General features: G+C 42.1%; 1 protein-coding gene across 1 annotated transcript in view; it reads left to right on the forward strand.

Moving 5' to 3' along the window:
• Positions 1–5368: 5368 nt before the first annotated feature.
• The window catches only part of scn5lab (sodium channel, voltage gated, type V-like, alpha b), a gene marked incomplete at both ends in the record, with an annotated part of 82006 nt that continues 61249 nt past the window's right edge, over positions 5369–26125 (forward strand). Inside the window, 7 exons of the mRNA XM_080855644.1 lie at positions 5369–5635; positions 8241–8359; positions 13029–13109; positions 15007–15135; positions 17234–17325; positions 18953–19204; positions 21708–21771. Of these exons, the coding sequence (XP_080711770.1) occupies positions 5369–5635; positions 8241–8359; positions 13029–13109; positions 15007–15135; positions 17234–17325; positions 18953–19204; positions 21708–21771 (1004 nt within the window). The remainder of the gene's footprint in view (positions 5636–8240; positions 8360–13028; positions 13110–15006; positions 15136–17233; positions 17326–18952; positions 19205–21707; positions 21772–26125) is intronic.

Raw genomic sequence — 26125 nt, forward strand, 5'->3', positions numbered from 1 at the left:
CCTTGATCCCTCTGCTGTGGTTGTAACCTTGTGGGAGATTACCTTAACAGAAATGCAGCGGCACAATGGATTGATGTAAATGAAAACAGACTGAGGGACGGCAAGCCATTGGGGACTGATTCATATCTCTATGCTAATTCTCAGCTGTAATGGTTGACGATATGATAAGGAAAGGCTGCCTTTTACTTCTAACACCCACAAAAAGGAAGTATACCACTGTCAGAATGCATTCAAGTACATTTCAATAGCAAGAGGTGTCAAAATCAATGCTTTTTGTAACAGATATTTTTCAAATATTCAGTTTGACCAGAATGGTCTGAAACAAATTTGGCTTATTGGCTTATTCGATTAGCTATGAAGCCAATTGACTGAACTTTCCTTACAACATTTTTGGAAGGTTTTCAAAATATACCATAGAATTCCGGGATAGCATAGCTGCCTCATCGAACAGTAAAGTGTTACAATTTTTAGAGCTATGCTCTACATTGTCAGATAGTCAACAGAATTTGACACCATTTAAACATGAGTGTTACTTACTGTTTACCGTGCGGCAGATAGTATTGTTCATTTATGAGCTGAACACACCTTCTCTCCTTACATTAACACCCCTAAACCTGCCTGCGAAGCACAGTATTTCATTCATGGATTGAAAGAGAGCTGTCCAGGCGCCTTTTTTGAAGAGGCTCTTTTTGAACCGGAATTGCCGGCTGTATACAGGTCTTGGCGAAAGACCACAGGTGATGTCACTTACAGCTCTGGCACGCTGTAGGTGCCCCTGATGACATTTGACTCTTTTAGCTCTGCAACTCCTCAGTGTCAAGTGTGCTGTGATAAATACTGTACGATCACCTTCCCACTCGCTCGCTCGCTCCCTACCGCTCACTGCCAGCATGCCATCCAGCGACATGCAGGAGCTCCAGCCAAGCATGTGAAGCCAAAGGTTGAGGACTCGGCAGGTGCAGTGTCCGGACTTTGCTGTAGTTGTTTTTTTCTTCCCCCGGTTGCTTTTCTTGTGTCGTGTTATGTCTCCGTTGTGGAGCGCGGGGACGTGTAAAGGCCACTGTTTTGATACTTCGTCCCTTGTCTCAGCACGGAACAGTGCCCGGACATTAGAACACAGAGCAGTGCCTTTCACTGACAAGCCGCTCGGCCTCGTAGACATCAGGAGCGTGGCGCCCCCGCAAGCGCCACAAAGGCGTCCCGAGGTGACCCCCCCCCACCACCACCCAAACACGGAACCTCATCTCAGCATCCACCCTTTTGTTCCCCTTCAGTCCCGGACGCCTGCTCTGGCGCACTGAAAGAAAGAAAGGGGGCTTTTTAACATGTTGTATGCCCCCGATGACCTATATACTGTGGGCACTTGAATGGACGGACTGAACTATTTTGGGAAAGAGTTTTATACCTAAAACTGGCCTAGGTCAGCCTGTGAGATCATCCTAAGCCACCCTGAAACCCTGCAAGTGAGTGAGATTTTGCAGCCCGATTCATACTGTCTGTCCAGTGAACCATGCCTTTAGCTTTAGTGTCAAAGTATTACATGTGCCAGGTTCAATGTTCAGTTTTACAGAGTAGACAGCAGCACAAATAGGGAAGACCATGAAATGGTAAACAGAGACCAAATTCTGTAGGCTGTAAGAAAGATATCAGCAGTCCGTGGGCATTGTGATCTAAAAACAGACTTTGCATTGAGCTTCCTTCTGGGGAAGGAGAGGTCATTAGATTGGGTTGAACAGGTTATGGAATGTGTTCACGAGCAGACATGTTGTAACTCACGTACACAAGGTTTCATTTTGAGGTATAAATTGGCTTTCTGGCTGTTTCTGGAAGCATCCATTGCCAAGGGTCAGCCTTTTACACACAATCACTTTATACAACAGTGATCTTTACCATAAGCAAATCACCCCCACATGATTTTTATTTTTTACAATCTTTTGTGTGGTAATATTAAATGTATTTTTGACCCTAGGCATATTAGTTGCAAGTGTTTCTGTGATACATTTTCAGCTGACTTCATTGCACTCAAAATATGCACATCTCACTAACCCCCCTCAACAATTCTTGTAAAATATGCGCAGACTGACAACACTGTGATTTAGATCAGAAGGGAAAAAAGAGAAAAATATGAACAAGCGAAGAGGGCACTGTGACTGTTTTGAGCCAGGCAGATACTAAAATCAGTGGACATGAAAGCTTGGGGTTTCTCTGAAAGGAAGAGTCTAGTGCAGGAATTCTGCTGGAAGGAGAGAAAAACAGTTCAAGCATGTTGGGTCTTTTTTTGTTCAGTTCAGCTGAACACAATGTTAGCTACATTGGCTCCAGCCTTTTTGAATAGCTGAAATGGTATGGAAATGAAAGGGCAGATTATACATGCAGAGCACTGGAGACCAGGAGACGCCTCTGGGTCTCACACGGATACATTTAACCCATTCTCAGGGAAGGGGACTCTTCTCCAATATGGCAGGCATGAGGGCCTGTTCAAATAAGTAACAGTGACAAACTGTGACACAAATTTAGAAAAAATAGATAGGAGTGGAGACCAAAAGCAGTGAGATAATAAATGTTTTCCAGTTAATTTCCAAAACACACTGTAGTGCTTGCTTGACTGGGATTTCAAGTGCCGCATTCAATACCACCCAGATAAACATCATGCCAGTCTAAACATTCATGTAGCTCTTTTCCTTGATGTGTGCATTTTGTTTGGATTGACTGCACATTAAGGAGAGGTGATGTTACCATTATAGGGTTTATGATGAAACCTTACTATAAAATGAGGTCCAAAAATAAATAAGCAATGTTTTAATATGTTATAAATAGAGTTATTTTGGTGCTTTATGTGAGTTAGAGTATGTCATTTATAGGGATGGGAACCGAAACCCGGTTCTTGTTTAGAACCGGTTCCTAATGAGCCGAATCTTTGGAATCGTTAGCCAAATTCAAAACCGGGTCTGTAAACGGACCTCTGTGCCGTTAGCGCATGCGCGAACGCTTCCTTTAAAAAATCAGACCGCAGCAGGAATGGCAACTAGAAAGAAGCGATCTAAAGTGTGGCTTTATTTCACTCGAACAAATGCAAACATGGTCAGTTGTAACGTCTGTAAAACATGTATTTCGTCAAAGGGAGGAGGTACATCTACTATGAATAAGCACTTGAGCACACAACATGGTATTAAATTACAAGATTGTCATGTTTTTGACTAACTAACGACGGCGCTTCATCCCTAACTTACCAAGGTAAACTCCTCTAAATGTTTTATCATAACGGTGTTACTCGTGTGTTATCAGCAAACGTTTGCGTTGTCGTGTTAACCATAACTAAACTTAGCATTTAATTGCTTAACAGAATGGGCGATGTTGGACATTGTCATACAACGTAGGCTAGCTTAGCTGTAGAATCTTCTATTTTCAGCCGTTGGCTTGAGGCAGAGGCAGTGCTTGCCTCCCCTCTGTTGGTTCTAGAAAGTTTGCTGATAACACACGAGTAACACCGTTATGATAAAACATTTTGAGGACTTTACCTTGGCTTGGTAAGTCAGGGATGAAACGCGAAAGACTCCGTTAATAATGGCGTTGCCTAGCAACGCGTGCAGCTCCCTAGATATGGATACGTTTCTCTTTCAATTCAGTGGCAGCAATAGTTAAGTTTTAAATATACTGAGTGCCTAGTTTGCGAATCATCTTTGTTCAAATACGTATGTGAGGCATTGTGTGCATGATACAAGTAAGTATGTTTCAGTACGTTATTGTGTTTGTAGTGGGTTCTACATTGCTATTAGAAGAGTTAAGCATAATAGTTCGCAATTAGCCATACAACCAAGCAACCTACAAGAAAATATACAGTCCTTCAGTTTACTCAATAACAAGGGCTTCATGTCAGATCAGACAATTCAACGATTTTGTTAGTGCCATTTTAATGCCAGATTTAGTTTATCTCAAGAGTGCAATGAGGGAGGGGTTTAGATTGGACTAACTTAAACTAAACCTGGATGCATTTGTTCCAACAATTATGAGACATTTCCTGAGGTATATCTGCTCTGGAAAAGAAAGATCAGTAGGTAGCAGAGGAAGGGTTGTATAGGGGTTGTTTGCTATTTCACTCATTCACTCATACACTCATCTATACAGTATAGATGAGTGAAATAGCAATCAACAGTGCTCTGCAATGTCAATGTATAGCTTTAGAGTTGACACTCTCACCACATATGCATTTAAATATTGTTGTTTTATATTTAGTGGCAAGAATGTCTGTTTTTTAATAAAAGTGTTTGGTTATTTATGTAAACATTCTGTTTATGGTGTGTGCAGCATTCTAGAAATTTATATAAAAGAACATTAATGTAAAAAACCCGTTTGTGCTCTTTTTTCACCCCTTACCCAATAAGAATCGATAAGAGAATCGATAAGGAATCGAATCGATAAGCAGGAATCGATAAGGAACCGGAATCGTTAAAATCGTAAAGGTTCTCATCCCTAGTCATTTACCATAACATTCCATTACACACCACTGTTCATTATAGTTACAGCTAGTCAGCAATACTAGCAAAACTCTATAAAGCGCATTATAATGTATTATGCAGAAAATATAATACATTATGAATTGTTTATTGTTTGGCTTTGAATCAACAAGTGTTGACTAGTTCAGCACAGGTTGGTTTTGGAGAGGTTACTTCATACCATGATCACAGTCATCAGGGCAAGAGGGGCAACTTTAGTCAGGCTGATTCATTAAAGGCCTCTTTTGATGGGCTCTCTCAAAGAAGCTGGAAACCAGGTCTCTGTGTGTGTCATAGACACTCCATAATAAACACATGATTGGATGATAAATGAACACAGCTCATTCATTCAATTAGCCGCCGCAGCAGATGGCCCAGTCTGTTCATAGATGCTGTCTGTGCCTGCGTGCCATGCGCTGGCAAGGGGAAGTGTTGGCGGCTTCTTCTTCTTTGTTCAGCCACTAACACCCTCACAAACCCACAGACACAAGAGAGCCCAAAGAAGAAGGATAAAGCTTTCACAACCTTAACATGACATGAAAGTTACCATGCTTGAACTTTGCTGCATAACCCCAATCAACAGGTTGAACTTGTGTGTCTTAAACATGTGTCTGTAGCAGAAGGTTTCATTGGGTCATTTCGGTCAGGTTAGCTTGTCAAGATGCTTGATCTTATTTAGCCATAACTTTTTCTTACCTTTTTTTTTATCTGATCGAAGATTCAGCTGCAAATCAAAATCTTTCTCAATCTCACACTTGTATAATCTGTCAAACCCTCTAAACATCAACAGATTACTCTAACCCTCTCTTTCTCTTACATGCTTGTCCCTCTCAGCTGTGAAGTAAACCCAAGGATAGAAGACTCAGGATGAAAAGATGGCAGCCCTGCTGTTACCACCGGGTCCTGACAGCTTGCACCGGTTCACTCGTGAATCCCTGGCTGGTATCGAGCAGCGGATTGCCGAGGAGGAGGCCAAGAAGGCCAAGGAGTACAAGGAGGACTTGGGAGACGTGGTCAAGCCCAGGCCTCGGGCTGACCTGGAGGCGGGAAAGCAGCTGCCGCGCATCTTCGGAGACATTCCGTCTGCACTGGTGGGCGTGCCTCTGGATGATATCGACCCGTTCTACTTCAAGGACCAGAGAGTGAGTGGTGGCAAGTTTTGGGTTGGGTTTCCATCTCTGTTCTTATTTCATAAGAGATCTCGCTCTGTGATTAGGTCTCCTTGTGTATGTTTGGATGGAAAATATGAAGAGGGATTGGTTTGTTTTGTTCAACAATAATGCTTTATGGTGGGGGGAAAAGGAGTAAGGAGTGGCCTCAAAATAGAAATAAAACCCACTTGGAAAGTCCAATCCATGAATGTGTTGAGAGTAATAGTAATGGCCATTTAAATAGTCACAGGAATTTAATTTTAGAAAGTTCAGAAATAAAATGAAGACATCGTCTAATAAGGGATTTGGTGTCTGGCAAGCAGACTGTTGATTTATTTGTGCTGAATCAGAGGGGGAAGGAAGTGAGAAGTGATAGCTGATGAAACTGATGAGTCACAGACCTGGACAGCTCTAATGCAGCCTCTGCTGTGCCCGCTGTTCTCTCGTACGCTTAGGCAAAGACTTGACCAAATCATCATCTTTAAAATGCTTCCTAAATCTGCTCTTCCAAAAAAATACGGTAGCAATTTCAGCAACTTATGATGACGACCAACTGTATTTAATACAACCACAGTGACACTTATTGTGTTCTTCCTAAAACACACACACATACACACACACAAACACACATGCACACACTCACACTCACACTCATACACACAAACCATCAGAATAATCAATTTTTTTGGTGACAGGTGCATGTACAAATCAAGCGAACTGTACGCAAATACGGAGGGCTTCGTTCTGTAGATGATAAGACAAGGTAGCATGTCGTGATAGTGATTTGAGCAACCGTATCGTGACCTTGCTCCGCCGTTCTCACCCAGACCTCACACTTCCCACACGTGACCCAACCGCTGTCCGGCCTCGGTAGCGCATGTCACTTTAATAGGCTCCCCTGTTGACATTGACACGACATCTCTGAAGAGGATGAGATCACTCATGAGCTAAAAAGAAAACACAGAGCTCTGGCTCCGTCCACGAGACCCGGAGAGCAGAGAGTGGCTCATTGCCGCTGCACGTCTCTGATTTATTTTCTTTTTTTAAGCTCTAACTGATGAGACGAGTCTGCCAGGCGCAAATGTGGCGGACAGTATGTGGCCATTTAGAATAGAGACTGTCCCATCTCACCATCTCTCACAGGCCCATTAATGTAAGCAATGAGGGGGACAACAAGCCTCTTCAGGGACAGGTGAGGAATGGAAAACAAAACCCCACAACCCCCCCCCCCCCCACCCACACACAAACACACATACACACACTTAAAAAATGACTGCGGGGTGCACCGTGTCACACTTGTGGGCTAGATTTCTGATAAGCACCGACACTACACATAACTCATGCAAAAAATGCTGCTGCCGCAACATGCCACCAGTAGTGTTCTGCTGACGGGGTGCTGGCCGCACGCAGTGATTCTTCAGCCCGTGACTGGCTGATGTTATTTATGTTACATTGTCACAGTATAAATCCTGGGCGCTATGAAGACACCGCCAAAGCGTCAGCGCCACACCGCAGCATTCCGTGCAAAGAGGGGATGGAGATGTCCCCTTGTGCCACTGTCGCCCTTAGCGATAGATGCCGTCCCGTTGGTGACAGATATTGCCCCATCACACCCTGTAGTAATTTATTTGTGCACTCTTTGGTCCCTCTCATAGGTGGCCTATTGTTCATCCCCTTCATCATGTGCCCCATTTTGGCTGATAATAAACACTTCTGGTGGGAATCTGTTATAAATCTGGGATGAGTTATCCCTCTGAGTATTTTTGTAAAGTGAAATCATAGTTGATGGTGGATAAAAGCCTTTAGGGTATAATTCTGGTTGTAGAGTAGGTTGTAGGGTGGGTGTGTGTGTGTGGGGGAGGGGGGGGGGGGGGTGGGGGTGGCTGGGTGGTGGTGGTGAAATTAATTATAAAAATGAACTGTTTTCTTTGCCCTATCTGGAGAAACACTTCCTGTGTTTTCAGCCAAACCTTAAGTAAGATAACTACAGTGGTAACAGACTAGTCTGAATGTTAAATTGTGCTTAATTGGTGTTGGTGGTACAGTGGTTAGTGATGCCAAGGGGATGACCTGCGTCTAATTCCTGCCTACTGCAGGATGCCCATGTAAGTCCCAAAAAGTGACTCCGAAATACTTTACCTTTAAACAGAGTCTAGCTAACAAAGTACTGTAGACTTTCTTCTAGGACCACATCTGTTTCAGGAATGAGACAGAACCAGGGGTTGATAGGGTTTATGTTCATTTTCAGGACCATTTATCCGAAGCACATTTGATACAGATAGTGTTACAGTTTCTGTGTATGTCTAAATGTATGGATGACTGGATGTGTAAGCTATGTTCATGTCGATTCACTGTGCTATCAAGGAGACCTTTTCAGCTAAGATGGTTCTCACCTTCCTTGACCCTTTTTGAGTTGGTCTACATTCCTAACGTATGAATCCATTTTGAATGGTGACTGGTAGGAAGCAGTTTAAATAGATCATGACTGATTGCTTATGAGTAGTCCAGCAATTTATACAACCTGTTATTAGTTATGTCTGTCTGTAGAAGCTGTTAATGTATGGTGCTCTCTGTTCTCTGCTTTTCTTCTCCACAGACTTTTATAGTACTGAACAAAGGGAAGGCCATCTTCCGATTTAGTGCCACACCTGCACTCTATATTTTTAGCCCTTTTCATCCCGTTAGAAGAGCATCAATAAAGGTTTTGGTACACTCATATCCTTTTTGTTATGACAAATGTTATGCTATTTTATCTCATTTTGTAGATTTGACCAATTGTGTGTTTTTGTGATGCTTTTGAACAGCTACAAAATGTTGTGTTCAGGTAATCCTATGAAGAATCAACCAGTTCATAACTAAGATGAGAAAACAATGAAGAAAGTGACATGGACTGGATACAAATATAATCGAAATGTGTCAGTTTCACCTCAGCTAGCCTGTAAAAAAAAGAAAAGAAAAAAAGTTTGCTCAGGAAGCTAAACTCTTGGGACAAAGAGGAACATTTTGAGGGAACATTCTAGAATTAAATGTCTGGTGAAGAACGTTGGCCATGCCTTTGGCTGTGACAGTCAGTCAGCCAACACCCTTTTGTCCACAGACTCTGCATCAACACCCACTGGCATGACGACACCACACACTTGCACCGTGACAGCATTCCTTGTGCTTTGACATTTCAGGGACGCACTCTAATTGGGGGGGTGGGGCGTACGCAGGGGGTCGCTTGGCTAGTTCAATGCCAGGTTGGGATGACTGCACTTCCATCTGTACCATTGCCAAACCTTTCAAACACCCATCCCCCCTAACCCCCGACCCCTCACCCCCCCCCCACACACAGCACTCCCATCCACCTCCCCTTTTCTTTACAGACAGCTTCTAAAAATACAACACCCCTCTGTTTTGCCACGTCCGCGGGTGTTTAGGAATATTATGCTTGTGGGCACTTGGCTGCTGTTGCCATGATAAGAGGGTAGAGGGCCTGACTCCCGAGGTGTTGCACTGGTTAAAGGGAGTGCCAGCCCATTCGGCTGAGACACGTGTGCTCCTTCAAGTGGCTTGCGTATTAACTACCGGCCCTGGCTTTGTTTTCGCACACCGGACTTTGTTGCAGTGGCATCAAGTTGTTCGGGCTCAAACACTCCCAAAAATAGGGTGACCAGGTGTCCTGTGTTTTCCAGGCCATAGCCATATTTCAGCCCCCAACATATGTATGCCCTGTATTCTAAAAGCAGTGTTCAATTGTCAGCCTATTGTGGGATAAAATCATAGAGCTACCCCTCCCAAACCCAAAGGTTTTTAGAATAGAAAATTTGAGTGTGTGTATCATGCATAACACTGTAAAGACTAGAGAATCTGGTGATCAGGCTACCCGTAAAACAAACCAATGTCTTTGCTATAAAAATATAGAGGCAAATGTGATTCCAACCACTACCATAATTTAGCAGTGGAATCAATGCCACTAAGAGACAGATTTATGTCTGTGTTTGGCCACGTGTGAGGTGAGAAGTGCTCACTTTCAGGCGGCGGCACAGATACTCTGCCTGGCCTCTCTAATAGCAGATTACCCAAGGGACTCAAGAGCCAGGGAACATGTTTGATTAACCAGCGCCACGAGAGCGCATTCATAACATTCAGCTTGGAGAAAGAGAGGGAAGCACAGTCTGACGCGCCACACTGAAGTGATTGCACTCATTAGAGACATGCGAGAAATGCGATTCTTAAATCAGTAGGCCTATGCGGGGAGACATAGGCGCCATATCATCATGGAAAAATAACTCCAAGACAAGCCGCTGACAAGACAAGACTTTTAGACCTGTCTGGGACTTGACAGGGCATTTGGGATATCAAAGAGGCCTTTAATCATCATGTACTGAGGGCTGAAGTTCAGTATTAAAGCACATTTAGCTGCAATTTGAAAAACTGAAAGGCTTTTTGCCCTTTTCCTTGTTACAAATTGCGTCACAGCAAAAATTTTGGCAGCTTTATTTTGAGGCTGAAATGAACCTTTCCCATAATGGGAGCCTGCCGTCTTTGTGCGTCCGGGCCTCTTATAATCATGACTCACACTGGTTGCGGCGCCTGCAAATAAGTAAGTGCTGCCGAGGCACGCAAGCTGTCTGCTAGCAAACCATATGGCTGCAGCCTGCAGCGAGCTGAACCCCAGCTAGCCTGACACCACTATTGTGAGAAGTTACTGTATTGAACGCGACCCAAAGCCTAAAGGGCTTATTGAATCACACATTCCCATGATCATAATAGGTTATGCAAGGGTTGTCATGCATCCTTTTCACATGGGAGACACGCGTCGACACCAATCAATATGATAAGCAATGCTGAGGGGAGACCAATCCTTTGAGACAGACCCCCTGTAAAAAATAGGCCTACTTAAGAAGGCTGTCAGGAGGACGTTAAATCTCCCTCTGAAAACTGGAAAGGGAGTTCAAAAGAAAGTTTAAGGATATTTTGCCGTGACAAACCTCACATAAATAATGACATAACATGTTCAAGCAATTATGTTTAGATCATAAATTACTCATTCTCAAACTGTAAATGTAAGATTTTATAAAGGCAAGGATATAATGTGGACAAATGACATACAGAAATAGTCTTATTCCCATGTCTTTTATAATGAATGAGTTGTACATTGTAATTTATCCCAAAGGATTATAAGCAATGCAAAGTATTTAACACCTGTGTTATGGCTTGGAAAAATTTGGAGTTTGTAAGACAGCTCAGAAGAAAACCAAGGTCAAGCCAAGTCAAGATCACAAGTTGAAGAAGAAAGGTTGATTTGAGAGAAGGCAGAAACCATGGAAACGAGTCAGGTGTGGAAGGCTTTCAGTTACTTCAGTCCCCATCATCCATGAGAAGATTTCAATGTTAGTCACCGCATATTTTGAGCATATTCAGTTGAGCTTCAACACAAGTAACTACACCACATCCTGGCAGCATTTGGAGATTGTTATTATAGCTGGATGCACCATTTAACCATTGGCTTTCACCATGGCAATGGAGTCATCTGAATGGATTGTTAGTGGTAAGAGAATGGGTTACCTCCTATCCGAGTTAGGATGGACAACATGATAATGCTTACAACAACGATTCCATGTACCCCTTGAGCCAAGTTGAATGACAGTATAGGCAAGGATGAAAGTGAAACCTAGCAAATGTAGAAGAGTATCTATCAGTGATGGAAAACTGGTAGAATAGTTAGGAAATTACTTGGGGTGTCAGTAATGGCTTGGTTGTCTGAGTACTGTAGCATTGTATAAAAAAATAATTTTGGTGTTACCATTGACTAGCTGGGTGGAGGAGTTCAAATGTGCTAAGACCAGCCTGTAGATGTCTTTGTCACAGTGTAAGGATCCAGCAGTCTAGAACAGTGCTCCAGTGGTGAAAACAGGAAAGAAGTAGAATTCAGGAGATCAAGGCGTATTACAGCATAGGGATATCATTGGGCAGGTACAGAGTGGAAGAGTGGGGTTTGGGTTAGGTGACAGTTGGAAAGCATGGGGTTAGGCGACGTTTCTGGAGAGGAGGCAGATGGTAACCAGTTTTGCTTGCGAGTAAGAAAAGGAATCTAGACGAACAGCAAAAGCTTTTCGAGATAAGCTAGTGCAATGGATGACCTGGCATAATACTGAGAAGAGGCAGATCAGCTGGAGAGAATTGTAGGCTATTAATGCTGACCGCATTAGATACATCGTTCCACTTGTGATGTTTTCCCAACTCCGCAGAACCGCACTGGGTGGGTGAAGACGGAAGCATAAATCATAGTAAAACCTATTCTGTCTAGTTAATAAAAGTATCTTAACCCAGGGTCACTACACATGAAGACATAATCAGGTTTTACTCTCGTTAACTCTTTGCTGGTTAATGATAGGGACAGTAGAATTACCCTATCCTGGATTTTTATCCAATTCCTACCCTGGCATGCCATAGTATAATGAGATGTTTAGATAGCAGTGCATTGACATGGCTGTGGAATATTTTGGTGGTGTATCTTGAGGTGTGTCTGGTTTTGACACATGTGTTAACCCATCCTGAGTATGGAAGGGGGTGAGTCTGGGACACCAGACACCATTGATGAGCCTTCTGGAGGTGTTGGGGGCCTAACTGAATGAAACACTGACGAAGTTAGGTGCCCACTTGACAACCCTAGTGAAATGCTCACAAAGGCATCTTTGTTGTTATTGTTGTTAACTCTTGTTAGGTATCGGTACGATGGATGTAATGCTCCCTGTTGTGTTTATAATAAGTAAGGGATAATGTATAGTTCGGCGGTCATTATCTAAAATAAATCCAGACAGGACGAACAGGACCCCAACGCACAGCAATAGAGTATTTGCAGTGAGAGATTTGGCCACTGTGGGAAATCCCCAACCATAAGCATAACAAACTCAACATCTTTTCCTTTGTATTAAAAAAAAAAACATTCTTCAGCCTGAGTTTATTGGGATATTGAGCACCATTAAATCAAACTCACTCTTGAGTCTGTACTGTTCAACAGCATCACAAAAATTAAAGTTTAGATGTCTTGTTATCTGAGTTTTGTAAAACTTCATTATTTAGTATTCATTATAAGTCCATTAGGTTGGTACAAATGTATGTGATGAGAGATCTACTTACCATAGAAAATTCAGAACTGCATCTAGATGTTTAATAGTAATTTACAGAAAGCACAATCTTTTAGCTTTGTCACTGGATAGAACCATACACATAGACACACCCATCCACACACTCCAATTATATAGACATGCATTTGAAATCTCCACACTTCAACACAAGACCATACAGACACTGAACTGCTATGAACAGAATATGAATTTGTTATTGAGACTGAAATTAAATTAAATGTGTTTTCCTTAATGTTCCTTACATTATTTAGTTTTTTCATAATGTGCACTATTTTGACCAACTGTTGCTTCATGGCCATGTCTGAACCTGCACAATGGGCCAAGTATGTTGAGTAAGTATACGCCAGCCGCCGACCCCTTCTCTGTGTTGACGCTTCTCCTGGCTAAAAATGCTCTGTCAGTTCTTCTGTTTCTCATACTTTTCTGTCTACTCTGATCCTTTCTGATTGTATTGACCTCTGAACTGTGCCCTATGTGTCCTGACGTAAAGCTTTGCCAGGTGTTTGTTGCCTTGCCAACCACAATTAGCAAGTAAGTTAATAATTTCAGTGTATCCGAGCCTATTGACTTTGCTAATTGCACCTCTGCTATGCTACATTGGAATGAACTCCGTGGTATGAATGTCATACCGTTATGACTAAGATTTTCATTAAAGGGGTTTACAGTTAAATCTTCAAAATGAATCAGATGGATCAAAAAAGGACGGAATGGGAATTAATATTCAGATGAATTTGGCAATACCAATTTTGAGGTGAACATGGGTTATATTCTTTCTGTCAAGCCATTTTATCCACCTCCTGTCTTTCTTTCTTTCTTTTTCCATCTATCTATGTACCTATTGACCTGTGTTTCTATGTATGTATCTATCCATCTGTCTGTCTGTCTGTCTGTCTGTCTGTCTGTCTGTCTGTCTGTCTGTCTGTCTGTCTGTCTGTCTTTCCTACTGTCTGTCTGCCCTCATTGCCCATCACGTTGCCCCATTTATATATTCTTGTGACGTTTTCCCTCATTTTCTCCCCCCACACTTCTCCAGGGCAGTTGGCCAGTCTGTTTGTTCCCATCATCATGAAGTAAGGCTCAGGTTTCCCCCCGTGGACAGAGAGGATGTAACCCATGTTGAGCATGTAGCTGAGGTAGTTTGCTGTGTTCTGACATGGGTTGTCCCTCACAGCGGTTCTGTGCTGTGGGAGGTCAAGCTTGCGCCGGCCAAAGCCGAGCATCTTCACCTTTAATGAATACAGATAAAAGTCTTCACATGATTTGCGTGCGGTCAGCCCGACATCCCCCAAAATTAGTTGATTTGCGACCAAGGAGGACCAAGGGTTTATTGGCATGTAGCATGCAATGAATCCCAGCCAATCACAACACCTGCTCAGACTGGAAATCACTCGTACCTCTCAACACCAACTGACAGTAACACATGCTGATCAGTGGGTGACCAAACGCGTAGGAGGCCTCGACGGCGGCGGCTGATTAAGCCGGTCTACCCCACAAGGGCATTTCTGTCAGAGAAACAGATGCTTGTGTCTCCCACACCTCCTTAAAAGGCTAATTTACCTTAAGCACCACTCCCAGTCTTTGGACCTTAAGCACCACTCCTAGTCTTTGGCGGCGAGCCACAGTCAGCCATCAGTGTTGAGAGGTCCGATGTCAAACGGAACATTTTTCACCAAAAAGACACGCTTATAAAAAAAACTAAAACAAACAAACAATCACCGAATCCAAAAGAGCAGGATAAAAAAAAAAGAATATGGCCGTGCACTTCAGAATGCTGCATCCTCCATCTCAGCCACCATGTACTCTGCTTTAAAAGTGTGTTTAAAGTGCCGTGCTGGATGTTAATGCCCATTCTCGTCTTGATGACCGCAAAACTCATCAAGGAGCGTCTGTCAAATGAGCTTGCTGTCCATCCCCCCAGGTTGCTGATGCACACTGAGTCACTCACGTGCTTCCTCCCCATCCCTTACAGCCCCATGTCCTCCTCTGATAACCCAGTGCTGCTTCATATCTGTCTATGTACCCCTTGTCTCTGTGTCTCTTTGTGGTTTTTCTGTCAAACTCTTGGCCGTGTACTCCGTAGACTGGACCATGACGAAAACTGAAGGGAGATGTTGCTGCTGAGTTCCCGCTTGGTCCATTGCTAAGCTAACGTGTTAAACCTCTACGTGTCTGTCTTTCTCCACCCCCTTGTGTCCTCTTCTCCACCCTGTCCGACACCTTCCCTTGCAGGTACACGTTCACTGGCATATACACGTTCGAGTCCTCGATAAAGATCCTGGCGAGGGGGTTCTGCGTGGGGCCCTTTACGTTCCTGCGAGACCCCTGGAACTGGCTGGATTTCAGTGTAATACTCATGGCGTGAGTATCTGCCTTTCCACTGACCTGTGGTGACCTTTCACCTTTAACCTTGTCTGCAACCTCTTCAGACATGTTTAGCCTGCATGATGGAGTAGCTCTCATCAGTTTCACCTCATGAGTCTTCACTGGCTCATGGAGATACAGTCGAACATTGAAATATCCCCCCCTGCCTTAATGGGTCATTTCTCTCTGTGTCCTTTCTAGCCCTTGGGGTACTCCCCTTTAATTTCCAATATTTGTTTAGTTTTGTCCATATTATTGATTGTTTATTCTCTATGTTATCCAATTCGTTTTTTTGTACTGTGGATTGTCTGGTTCAGTTTGTCCTTGTAACAAAAAGAAGACGGAGGGACATATTCACAGAACTCTTAACATTTCTGTTTAGAACTCAGTAAAATCTGGTGTGGTCTCCAGAATTGATCAATGAAACCCGACATTGTTGTAAATAGACAGAAGATGAATATGCGCCTCCTCAGAATGTCCAATGTATCTCCAACTGTCAAACTGCCCAGGGTCACAGTTCAAGGATGTTGTGGAATAAATCAGAAAGGATACGCCCCACCCTCTGGATGCTGACCGTCTGACTGGACCAGTCTGACCATCTGACTGGCTTTTGTGCTCGGCAGAAAGCAGTCCTGTAGCTGAGGGCCGAAGCAACTCCTTTATTTATCTTGAAATACTGCATTTGTATTCGAGAATATGGACTAATTTAAAATTAAAGTTTATTTTCTACGTCTTACAGTATTAAACTAATAATTTACAAACAAGATGTATTCTTTTCTCTAATTTGAAAAGATAAAATAAAAATAAAAATAAATATAGTGGTGTTAAAGCAACATAATTTCTGTTGGTGGCATAAATTGCTTCCAGTAAGTTAATGACGGAGATCAGTAGTTACTGTAAGATGTAAACATTCATGTACACTTTTATTGCAATATTATTTGATTCCCCCATCATCCGAACGCTAGAGAAACATTGTGCAGGGGGACTCTCCCCACTTCGATTGTAATGATGAACTGCTGATTTCTCGCGTGGCCTTACGGTCGTATTCCTCTCGGCCAAACAGACCAGTTGTCCTTGAACTGGATACCTCCGCAGGGTTACTGGGATCCTTAGCCCCATCCTTTCCCATAAGTCACAGCAGCATCAGGGCGTTGACAGGACTCCTTCCCGCCGTTGCTGGCTTTATTAAATCCAGACTGATGACTGGGAAACGGATACGAGTGGTGATAAACGATAAATGCTCCCATCCCTGGGGTTTCCATGGAGACAGAAAGACCACCCTCACTTGTTTGACTGGCAACTGTCTGAGTGAAACAGCGAAACATTGTGTTGAACATTGGCCAAGTTAAATTGGCTTAACATACCATCTTACTGTAAATATTAGCTCACCTCTAAATCTTACATATGAATCCTTTTTTGTTTTTGTTCACTGTCATTTGATAAGTTGAATGGGCAGTGCACACAAAATCAGATATGGTAAGTGGGAAGATAGGCCCATGATGTGATCTGCACTCAAATTTTATTGAAATTTGCATCTGGCAAATTGGCGCAAAACTGATTATTCTCATTTCTGGGAGACCCTTTAGCATTCCATAGATCATATTTTTGTTTTTATTTTAATAAGAAGATCATTCTTTCTTTTTGTGCTTGATTGATTTGATCATTGACCAATCATGTTTTTTGACTGATTCCTTTATGTTTTCCCCCTCTGTGTGTTTTGTTTATATTTCACCACAACTGTAATTTGATCCTGCAGGTATATAACTGAGTTTGTTAAAGTAGGCAATCTTCAAGCACTGAGATCATTCAGGGTCCTCCGAACATTGAAAACTATTTCTGTAATCCCAGGTAAGGGTTTTCTGCCCCACACCGCATCGTCAGGGGACGGGTGTAGGGGGTTAGCATTGCCGCTGTTTGTCTGGCCACAACCGCAGTTTTGTACCCTCTTCGGTCCCTAAAAAGCTTGCCCCATGACCTCACCCCACTGTGGACGCCTCTTTGCCCCCTCTCTGTCTCCTGTGTCTTTTCACCTGTGTGTTTGCCTCTTGTGGTTGCATTTGTCATTGTGTGTGCTTCGATTCTCTGCTCATTGCAGATATGTTACTGAGTTTGTGGACTTGGGCAATGTCTCCGCGCTGCGAACGTTCAGAGTCCTCCGAGCACTGAAAACAATCTCTGTCATCCCAGGTGAGAAGGGAGTTAAATACTAAGGCCTACATTAAAGGACTTCTAGCAGACATTTCCTTTCTTTCTCCAGCTTATGCACTTCATGGAGATATGGAAATGTGGCATGTAGGAGATGGGGACACTTTTGAGTTGGGTAGACCTCCCAGAGGTGTAGAAAGTATTAGTGTTGCCAAGAGTATTTAAGCATTAAGGTATCTTTGATGCACACAGACACACACACACACAAACACACACACACACACACACACACACACACACACACACACACACACACACACACACACACACACACACACACACACACACACATTGATATGTACGCTCTGAAGGAAAGAGTAGAACCCAGAATGTTTACATAGCTTTTTTGTAGTGTTAAGAATAGAAAATGTGCTGTCTACACACATGACACTACTGTAAGTGAAATTAGGCCGAGGCGGAACTCTCAAGTTCCCACGGCTGACAGTCTCAAAGGGTTAAGTAACCTGACTCAAAAGACCTCATTCAACCTTAGTGTTTAACATCTAAAAGGCATGAGCATACATGTGAACTGACTATCCATAACAAGCTGAAGGCATTCACATCAGACAGTCCTTCAGATTGAGCTGAGAGGTACCCGCCTAATAAGGCACACCTCTCACTATTGTCCTAAAATCTATAGATCTGTAGATTGACAAAAGACAAAAGGCCATATCAATTAAAACATGAAATTACATAAATTCAATATACCAAATAAAGCATCAATTTATAGTCTGGCACTACTATCTGTAAATATTTTCATTCATTTAATTGTTTGAACACATTTTAAAAGTCACATTAGTCACATAGTTACAGATGTATCACTATAGTCTATTATATGAGATATATTGTATTGTATACGTATGTAATATGCCGTGGGGGCAGTCTGCTAGGCATACATGTATTTCAATTTTTAATGGCTTGCTGGACAAATCTGTCTGGTGTCAATGACATTATGTTGTGAACTGGAGACAATTGAAGAGTCATCAGAAAATATTTTGTTGTTGTTCTGTTAGTGACACATACCAGGAGAAGAATGCCTGCTTTTTCTGTGTGTGTGTTTCCGGTTGCCTTGCAGTGGTGTGTTTATGGTGTGATGTCGTGTGTTGCTTTTTGTCAGTGGTTGCATGATATGTTTTCTCATGATACCTTTTAATACATTAATATCAAAGTAACCTAGCAACAGTAACAAAGATTGCAATCAGTTTCATGTCAGTAAGACACTGTTACGTTGACTATAACATGACATGAATAACTATTTTTATGATTGTTATTAATAATTATAGTAACATTAGGTTTTAAATTATGATTTTCATAGTTGCATTTGAATATTAATGTTAAGGAGTAGTCTAGGAAACATTAACCTCTATTTCAGTGTTTCCTATGTATCCTCTTTAAATTCATTTGAGCAACAGGATTTTATAGAACTGCCTTTAGACTATAAAAGACATAAGTGCCAAAAAACCCACATTAAATTCCATCATCCTCTCAAGAGGAAGTTTACAGCAAAAGCTATGAAATCTGTGATTGATGGAAAGGCACCATGTCAGGAAGAAGAACACTGACGACTCGGACTCAGAGGCTAGCTTGACCTTTGCCCTGTTGCACCCAGGCCTGAAGACCATCGTGGGAGCTCTCATCCAGTCGGTGAAGAAGCTGGCGGACGTGATGATCCTCACTGTGTTCTGCCTGAGCGTCTTTGCTCTCATTGGCCTGCAGCTCTTCATGGGCAACCTGAGGCAGAAGTGTGTCCGCAGCACGGACCACTGCATCAACAACACAGTCAGCAGCCTCAACAGCAACAGCACTTTCCTCTGCAACAACAAGACCTGGTCCTCCTTGGACGAGTTTGTCAACACTGAAGGTAGATACCGTGTCGTTAGAATGACTGGAACCTATTTCACCCAGGGGCAATATTTACAGACTTCACAATATCAATAGAGCAGTCTGAATGGGCAGCATGTTCAAGTGACAAAAAAAATCATTAATTGACTTTTTCCCATGACTCCATTTTGTTTTTAACATTTCACATGTTTCACCATTTGTGACCTGAATAGTTCCAGTGTGAAAGAGTGATGGTCATGTGATCAGAGTAAATCTGCCTGGGCTGTAAAGCAGACAGTGCCTCAGCCAGGCAGCTTTTTCTCTTTTTATTGTGTGGACGTGTAGTGTGGCAAAAATGAGACTGGAACACGCTCCCTGCCTTGAGCCACATTTGTTAACGCTTACATAATGGCATATGCCTGACGTTGATTTTAAGAGAGGAAGACCACTGATGGTATTACTTTCAACAATGTGGGGAAAATAACAGAAGCAAACATGTCCGTCCAAATGCCTTATGACATATGTGCATTAGTAGTAATAGTAAACAACAAATCACGCTATTAATTCTGCAAGCTCGTCTGCCATTTAATGTGAAGCTGTTCTCTAATGGATTTTCTAGTGTTTTCTAGTGTGTTCAGATTTTCTGAGTACAAGGTGAAGTTTATTATCATTTGTTTACTCTTAGGAAAACTCTGGTCAGCAAAGAGCACACTGTAGGTTTTTTTCTGGAATGTTCTTTTTTGCCTACAAACATGTCCAGGGCAGTGTCACTGTGAATTTCACAAACACTTGAAGCTCCTGCTGGCATTTACCTAGGGTGAAGACACTGAGATTATTATCACAGCCTTGGTTGCCAAGACTTTTCTGGGAACCTGTGCCTCTGATACACTGCAGTATCTTATAGTGATATTTAATATAATAGCAGTATCCTTCTTAGTCTTGGCTTAGTCTGGCTTTGTTGTTTCTTATCAGGGTAATGTTTTTTTTTATATATATTTGAATTATGAGTGGGATAGTGGACCCCCTTGATCATAAATTTAAGTTAAAACAGCACAGTCATTACATGGGTGCAGACATTCATTAAACTTTAGATTTTATTTTTGGTTGATCCCATTTCATTAGAATAGAAATTAGGGCAGAACTGTCGCTCAATATATTGCCCAGCGCAAATCGGATGTAGGGCAAAGATTTAAATAGATTGATGCTACCTCTTATCATGACCAGTCACATTGTTTCAATTACTGACTCGCAACAGAAGTTGTAGGCCTATAATAACCGTATTGATAAACAAAATATAGCCGTATGTGTTACACATGGTCTTGGAAAGTAACGTTAAAAGTTAGATCTCCCAAATACCACACAAGAGTGCTGTAGATATTACGGTTAGGCCTGGCTACTGATTCAATGTTAACATAAGATGTTGCCGTTGTCTAAGTAACACCTATACAATCCCTTTTAAGGATATTTCAATCAGAGTAGCCTGCATAAGACATGTGGAAAGGTTCCATGAGAAACCTGTTGGAGTAATATTGTGTGTTCGACCGGCAGGTTCAAAGGTTATTTGATAAGAAACCGCATTACTTTCGGCGGCTTTGGTTCTCAATACATTTGTAGTGCCACGTAGATAGCATGACACAGGCCACAAGAGAGTGTGTTTAAATTGTTATTCAAGCATCTGGTCAGCCTTGGTGCGGGGGCACAGCCCGGGCTGACAAGAGCCACCGGTGGAGAGGCTTTTAGGTTTCGTTTGAGTTCGCTCGGCACAGGAGGAACATTTAAGGCCATGCTGAAACGTGGAATGCCGACAGCTGAGGGCTAAAGCTCGGGCCGCCTGCCAATTCCACTTCATCCCCTGCAGTCCCCCACCGACTCTCTAACGGTGGAGTGGGGACAGGGTGAAAGGCAAACGGTGTGAAAATGAAGGGCCCTGACCGCTCAGCAAAAGGAGCACGGAGTGGCCAGGGAGGCTAGCATACATTGTAATCTCTTAGTCACTTGAATGGGACTGAAAACATGGCTGCGGGTCCGATCGAAATGGTAGCTCTCACCAGCCCCGCGCCGATACCATTTGTATGACTTCTGAAGGAGCTGCCTTACTTCAGGGCCAAAGTGTATCTCACTAAAAGCAAAAGTGATGTCCTAACTGTAACCCAACACCAATAGGTTTGTGTTAGGGTTTAGTTCAATGCTTACATCATTTATAATGACTTATAGTACAGTGCACATTTCAGAATTTCCTCGAATTACTCCTTTTTCATGTTCTCATAAAATAGATGCGTTTGTGAATTAGGTTAAGGACCATCAGGTTATCATATGATATTTCAGGTGTAGGTTGAGGAAAGAAAATTCAGCATTCTGTAAATGTCTCAAATAACATCCAATAAATGCTGACTATCCTCCCTCTAAGTGTTCAAACAAAAATTCCAAGGACCTTTCATCATTCTTGGTAAGCTTTTAAGAATTACTTAGTGAAATTGTACCAAATGTGTAGAACATGTGCCATGTTTCAGTACCCATCTTACATGTGTCTTTCTCATTTTTAGAAAATTTTTACAAGGTGGAAGGAGCCAAGGATGCCTTAATATGTGGAAATGGAAGTGATGCTGGGTGAGTGGCTAGTACCATATTACAAGATTGGACTTTGTGTGTTTTAGGATGCATTGGAGACTTGTTTATTTATAATATATATATATATATATATATATATATATATATATAAAACAAGCAATTAATGAATGATCAATGATGTACTCTTAAGGTATTTACAAGGAGATTGTTTTCAGTAACCTACCTCGCTTATGTATTAAACAGATGTATGTATGTGCTCTCTCGCTGTGTCCCGTGTTACTTGAAACTCTAATTGGTTTTGTAAGGCGTCTAATTATTTAGTATACAGTCAGTCGTCACTGGCTGTCCTTGTCATATTTGGCTGTGGCAGCGCACCAGTGGAGAAGGCCAAAGGGGCCTAAGATTAGCTGGGGGCAAAGCAGTGGATTGGATTCCTGTGACAGGGTGGCTAATGTAAACAAGGGGTCTAGGGCAGCTTTGAAGGCCTGACTCGGAGGTTGGGTGAGTCAGCTGTTACGACCAGCTCCGCTGCCATGGCTTCCAGTGGGAGCTGCATAGCTCTTGAGTCACATTCAGAAGAGAGCTTTCTTAAGAGCGGTTTGGATTAGATGCTTGTGTCTGGCGGCTGTGACCCCTCTGTGACGGGGTCAAGGAGGATTTTCATTCATTATCTAATTACATCTCATGTGCATTGTAATTCGGTTGTCATTGAGTGAATCTATGATGCAAAGCCCTTAAAGGCAAAAAAAAGTCTTCATCACATTGCCTGTTTGACTGGCAATACAAATACCAAAGAGGTTGAAGTAAACTTTTAGAGGAGATGTTTCAATAGAGAATACTGACACCCAGTATTTCTACATATCCAAATCACTTTAGATGTCTAATAGTGGTCTCATCTCAGTATCACTAGTGTGACGTGACTGTTAGTCACTGCACAGGTTTCACACTGTGGATAGTATAAGATTGTGAACATCTTATTAGAAGATGCTGATAGCTTAACCACTGTGAAGAGAATTTCCAAAAATATAGATTATGGTATAAGCACTTATTCACCACATGTGTGCAAGCAAAATGGATTGGAGCAATCAGATGGATACCACATAGCCTGACAGGGAATTGATGGTATTCATTTTTTAATGGATCCCCAATGAGCAGTTCACCAGATATTACATTGGTTTAGCCTTTTAGTTCTACATTACCCCTTTACATCCCATATTGTAACAGCTCATTCAAACTATTTATCACTTCTGTGTTTTCCATAAATGCCCGTTTGTGTTATAGGGTTTTCATTTATCGCCCAAAAGCATGCTTGTACCATTATGATGAAGAGGGAGCCGGGTGACTTAGGTGAAACCATTCTGTGAAACAGGGGTGTGGGATGATGACTAAAAGGCCATCATCCACTGACAGTGGCCTCTTGAATGTCATAGCTGTGTACATTCCATTGCATTCTCCTATGGGAGAAAAGCAGATGCAATTACAGTATGGTATAGTCGCATCAGTAGCTCTCACAACTGGTAGCTGCATACAGTATTTTAGCTTTTAGACCGGGCTTCAAGGGGTTAAAACATTATCTTAAAAGCTATGCTAATCAATAAAGTAATATTTAAAAAGTATTGGAATCTTCCCCCCCCCCCCAGTTGAAATGGGAATATATATTGAACTTGTAATGGAAAGTGCAGAACAGTTCCCTTGAGTTATAGAGGTGGGAGCCATGACAGCGTCGCTGCCTAATGGTCCGTTGGCATAAATTATGGAATGGCCCACAGATGTTGATTGTAACATCTGCTCCCAGTCAGAGGAAGACAAAGAAGAACAGATCTGTCTGTCTTCCCCTCTGATAACACAGCATCCACAGGCTGCCTCATGTCCGGCGCTGATAACACCACCCACGGAGCTGAGCTCCAGGCTGACCACACTCACTGTGGGATACTGGACACATGCAACACTGAGGGTGGACCATCTTAGGAAAAAAGTATTGTATTATTTTAGACTAAGTTGCACGTCAGCCATTGTGCAAAGGCTGAATATTGCATGACAAAATTCAACTTAAAGAAATGCAACATTTATGCAACCAATGGCATTTCTTGATTTAGAAAACCTGATGATGATGAAAGCGTGATTTGTCGCGCATGAGTGGCCTTTTAAATGCTTTGTTTATAATGAAATTACCAAGAACAGGGCTACAGGATTAGAGATACCACAGGAGTGATAATCTCCCTGAAACCAGCCATGTTAATATGCAGTTACCGCAGCATAAGTCAACAGGGGAGACACTGGAGCTTTATTCACCTCTCTCTCAGCCACTAGCGTCTACAGAGTGCACATTATCCCAGGTACCCTTGCTCCGCTCATATCTGTCCCTGTTTAAGGCTGTTGGCCTCAGCCTAATGGCTTCACTAATGGCTACCCTGGCCATGAAGTGAAGATCATTTAGTCTTTTCCTCCCTCTCTTTATCTCTCCCATGTTTGTACCTTTCATCCATGAAAAGGTATAATGAATATATTCACTTTAAAAATAAAATGTGCATTTGTAGTTTCACTGGTGTGCAAGATGTGTGCTAATCCATTTAGCAAGCAGGTAGATCTTTTCTTATTCTGTGGTTTCTATTAAATGTTGAGTTAAATAGTTTATTTTTTTTACATGATGTAGTTGTGTTCCCTGTTTGTAATCAAGTATGTATCATAAAATCTTTGCGATATTCTGATAATATTAACCTTTTTGTGACTACTCCAAAGGCTCCTATAGAAACAGCCAATGGCTTGCATGTATTACAGTGGTAATTATAGGGTGTTAGTCTGTGTTGATTACACTGGATGAGACTATAAATACACTGTAATTAGGGTGCATTTTGGATGTTTGAAAGATTATATTAGTGAGCCAGCTCATAGTTTGCCCAAATGGATGGATCATGATTTTGATCACGAGCCAAACCAGACCAACTCAAAATAGCCCAACCATAACCACAGTGTCGGTGATCTTGAGTCCAACTGCTTAATTGTTAATTAATTACTATTATCTTTAGACAAGACCAAAGAACAGAAACCTGAGTAAAATAAGGCTTTCCCTAAATCAATCGAAAGAATATTTGGAATTTTTAAACTTGCACTGTGTATCATGTCTCTTCATTAGACACTCGCCTTAATCTATATGTGGCATGTTTAATGGAAGAAATTACTTTCTACTAATCAAATTATACTGTTAGAAAGAATATTATCAAGTAATTGAATGGACTTTATCAAAAGCAATACAAAAATGTAAATACATTTCTACATGGCTGCCTGTGATTGAGTTTATATAGTGCTTCAGCTACTTCACCAAGCATTTAGCTCAACAGGAGAATTATTCAATATAATCAGAATCTGATGTAAGTTATGAAATATCAGCCACGTTACCAGCCTCTCTGGAACAACTCACAAACCCACAGAGACGGGCTGAAAACCTCAAGGGATGTTACAAAAAACAATCTCCTCGGGCAACAAACATCCTGGAAACGGTTGCTATAGAAATTCCGTTCTCTTATCCTGATAGAGCACCCTGCAAGACCTTTCTTGCACAGTCCTAGGTAATAGCCTGTGGACTAACATTTCAGTAAATGCTTGTTGGGAGATTCGGATGACTTTGACAACACATTCAGAACTGCTGGTTTTGAGGTTTTATACAGATGGAAATAGATAGTAGTGAGATTTGAAGTTTCCCTTTTTAAAAGGATTGAATAATTAAATTATCGTGTATCAATTTTTCATGGCGGAAAACGTAGTGGTGTAATGCTTTTCTCTTGATGTAATGTGTCTACAAGCTCTTAGATATATAGTTGCTGTTTGTACAAACAGGCTGTGACCTGCGTTCACCTAATAGAAACATGAGCTGTGAACTCTCAGGGTCTTATCAAGGTGAAGACCCCTACTTTGAAGCTCATGCTCTCTCTCTCTCTCTGGCTCTCTCATTTTAGGGGCTTACAGAAGGAGAGCTAATTTTCTCTCTCTCACTGAGTGAGCGGTGAGGGGGGGGGGGGCAGATTCCTGTTCCAGCTCCCTTTGCCAACAGCTCATTTGGGCTCCCTCCACCCTGTGGCCCAGTCATGAGAGCCAGAGCTGTTAATGACCAGCTCACCTTTCCTGCTCAAACACCTGTTTGGAAAACACAGAGCAGGCACCAGAAAGGAACTCTGAAGCAGTATTCATTATTGATAATAAATCCACATTAGTCGTTGATCCACTCTGTAAACCCGCTTTAACATTTCAAAAGAGGGTTCATCCTATGGCTGATATTTTTTGTGGAGAATATTACTGTTGCAACTGTTGAGCTGTAATACAGTTGGTAAGCATTTAGGACCTAGATAGTCTGATGTGATCTGCTCATTAGCTAGTAATTAGTATGCTCGTTTTATTG

The sequence above is a fragment of the Sprattus sprattus genome (genome assembly GCF_963457725.1).
Source record: "Sprattus sprattus genome assembly, chromosome: 17".
Lineage (NCBI taxonomy): Eukaryota > Metazoa > Chordata > Actinopteri > Clupeiformes > Clupeidae > Sprattus > Sprattus sprattus.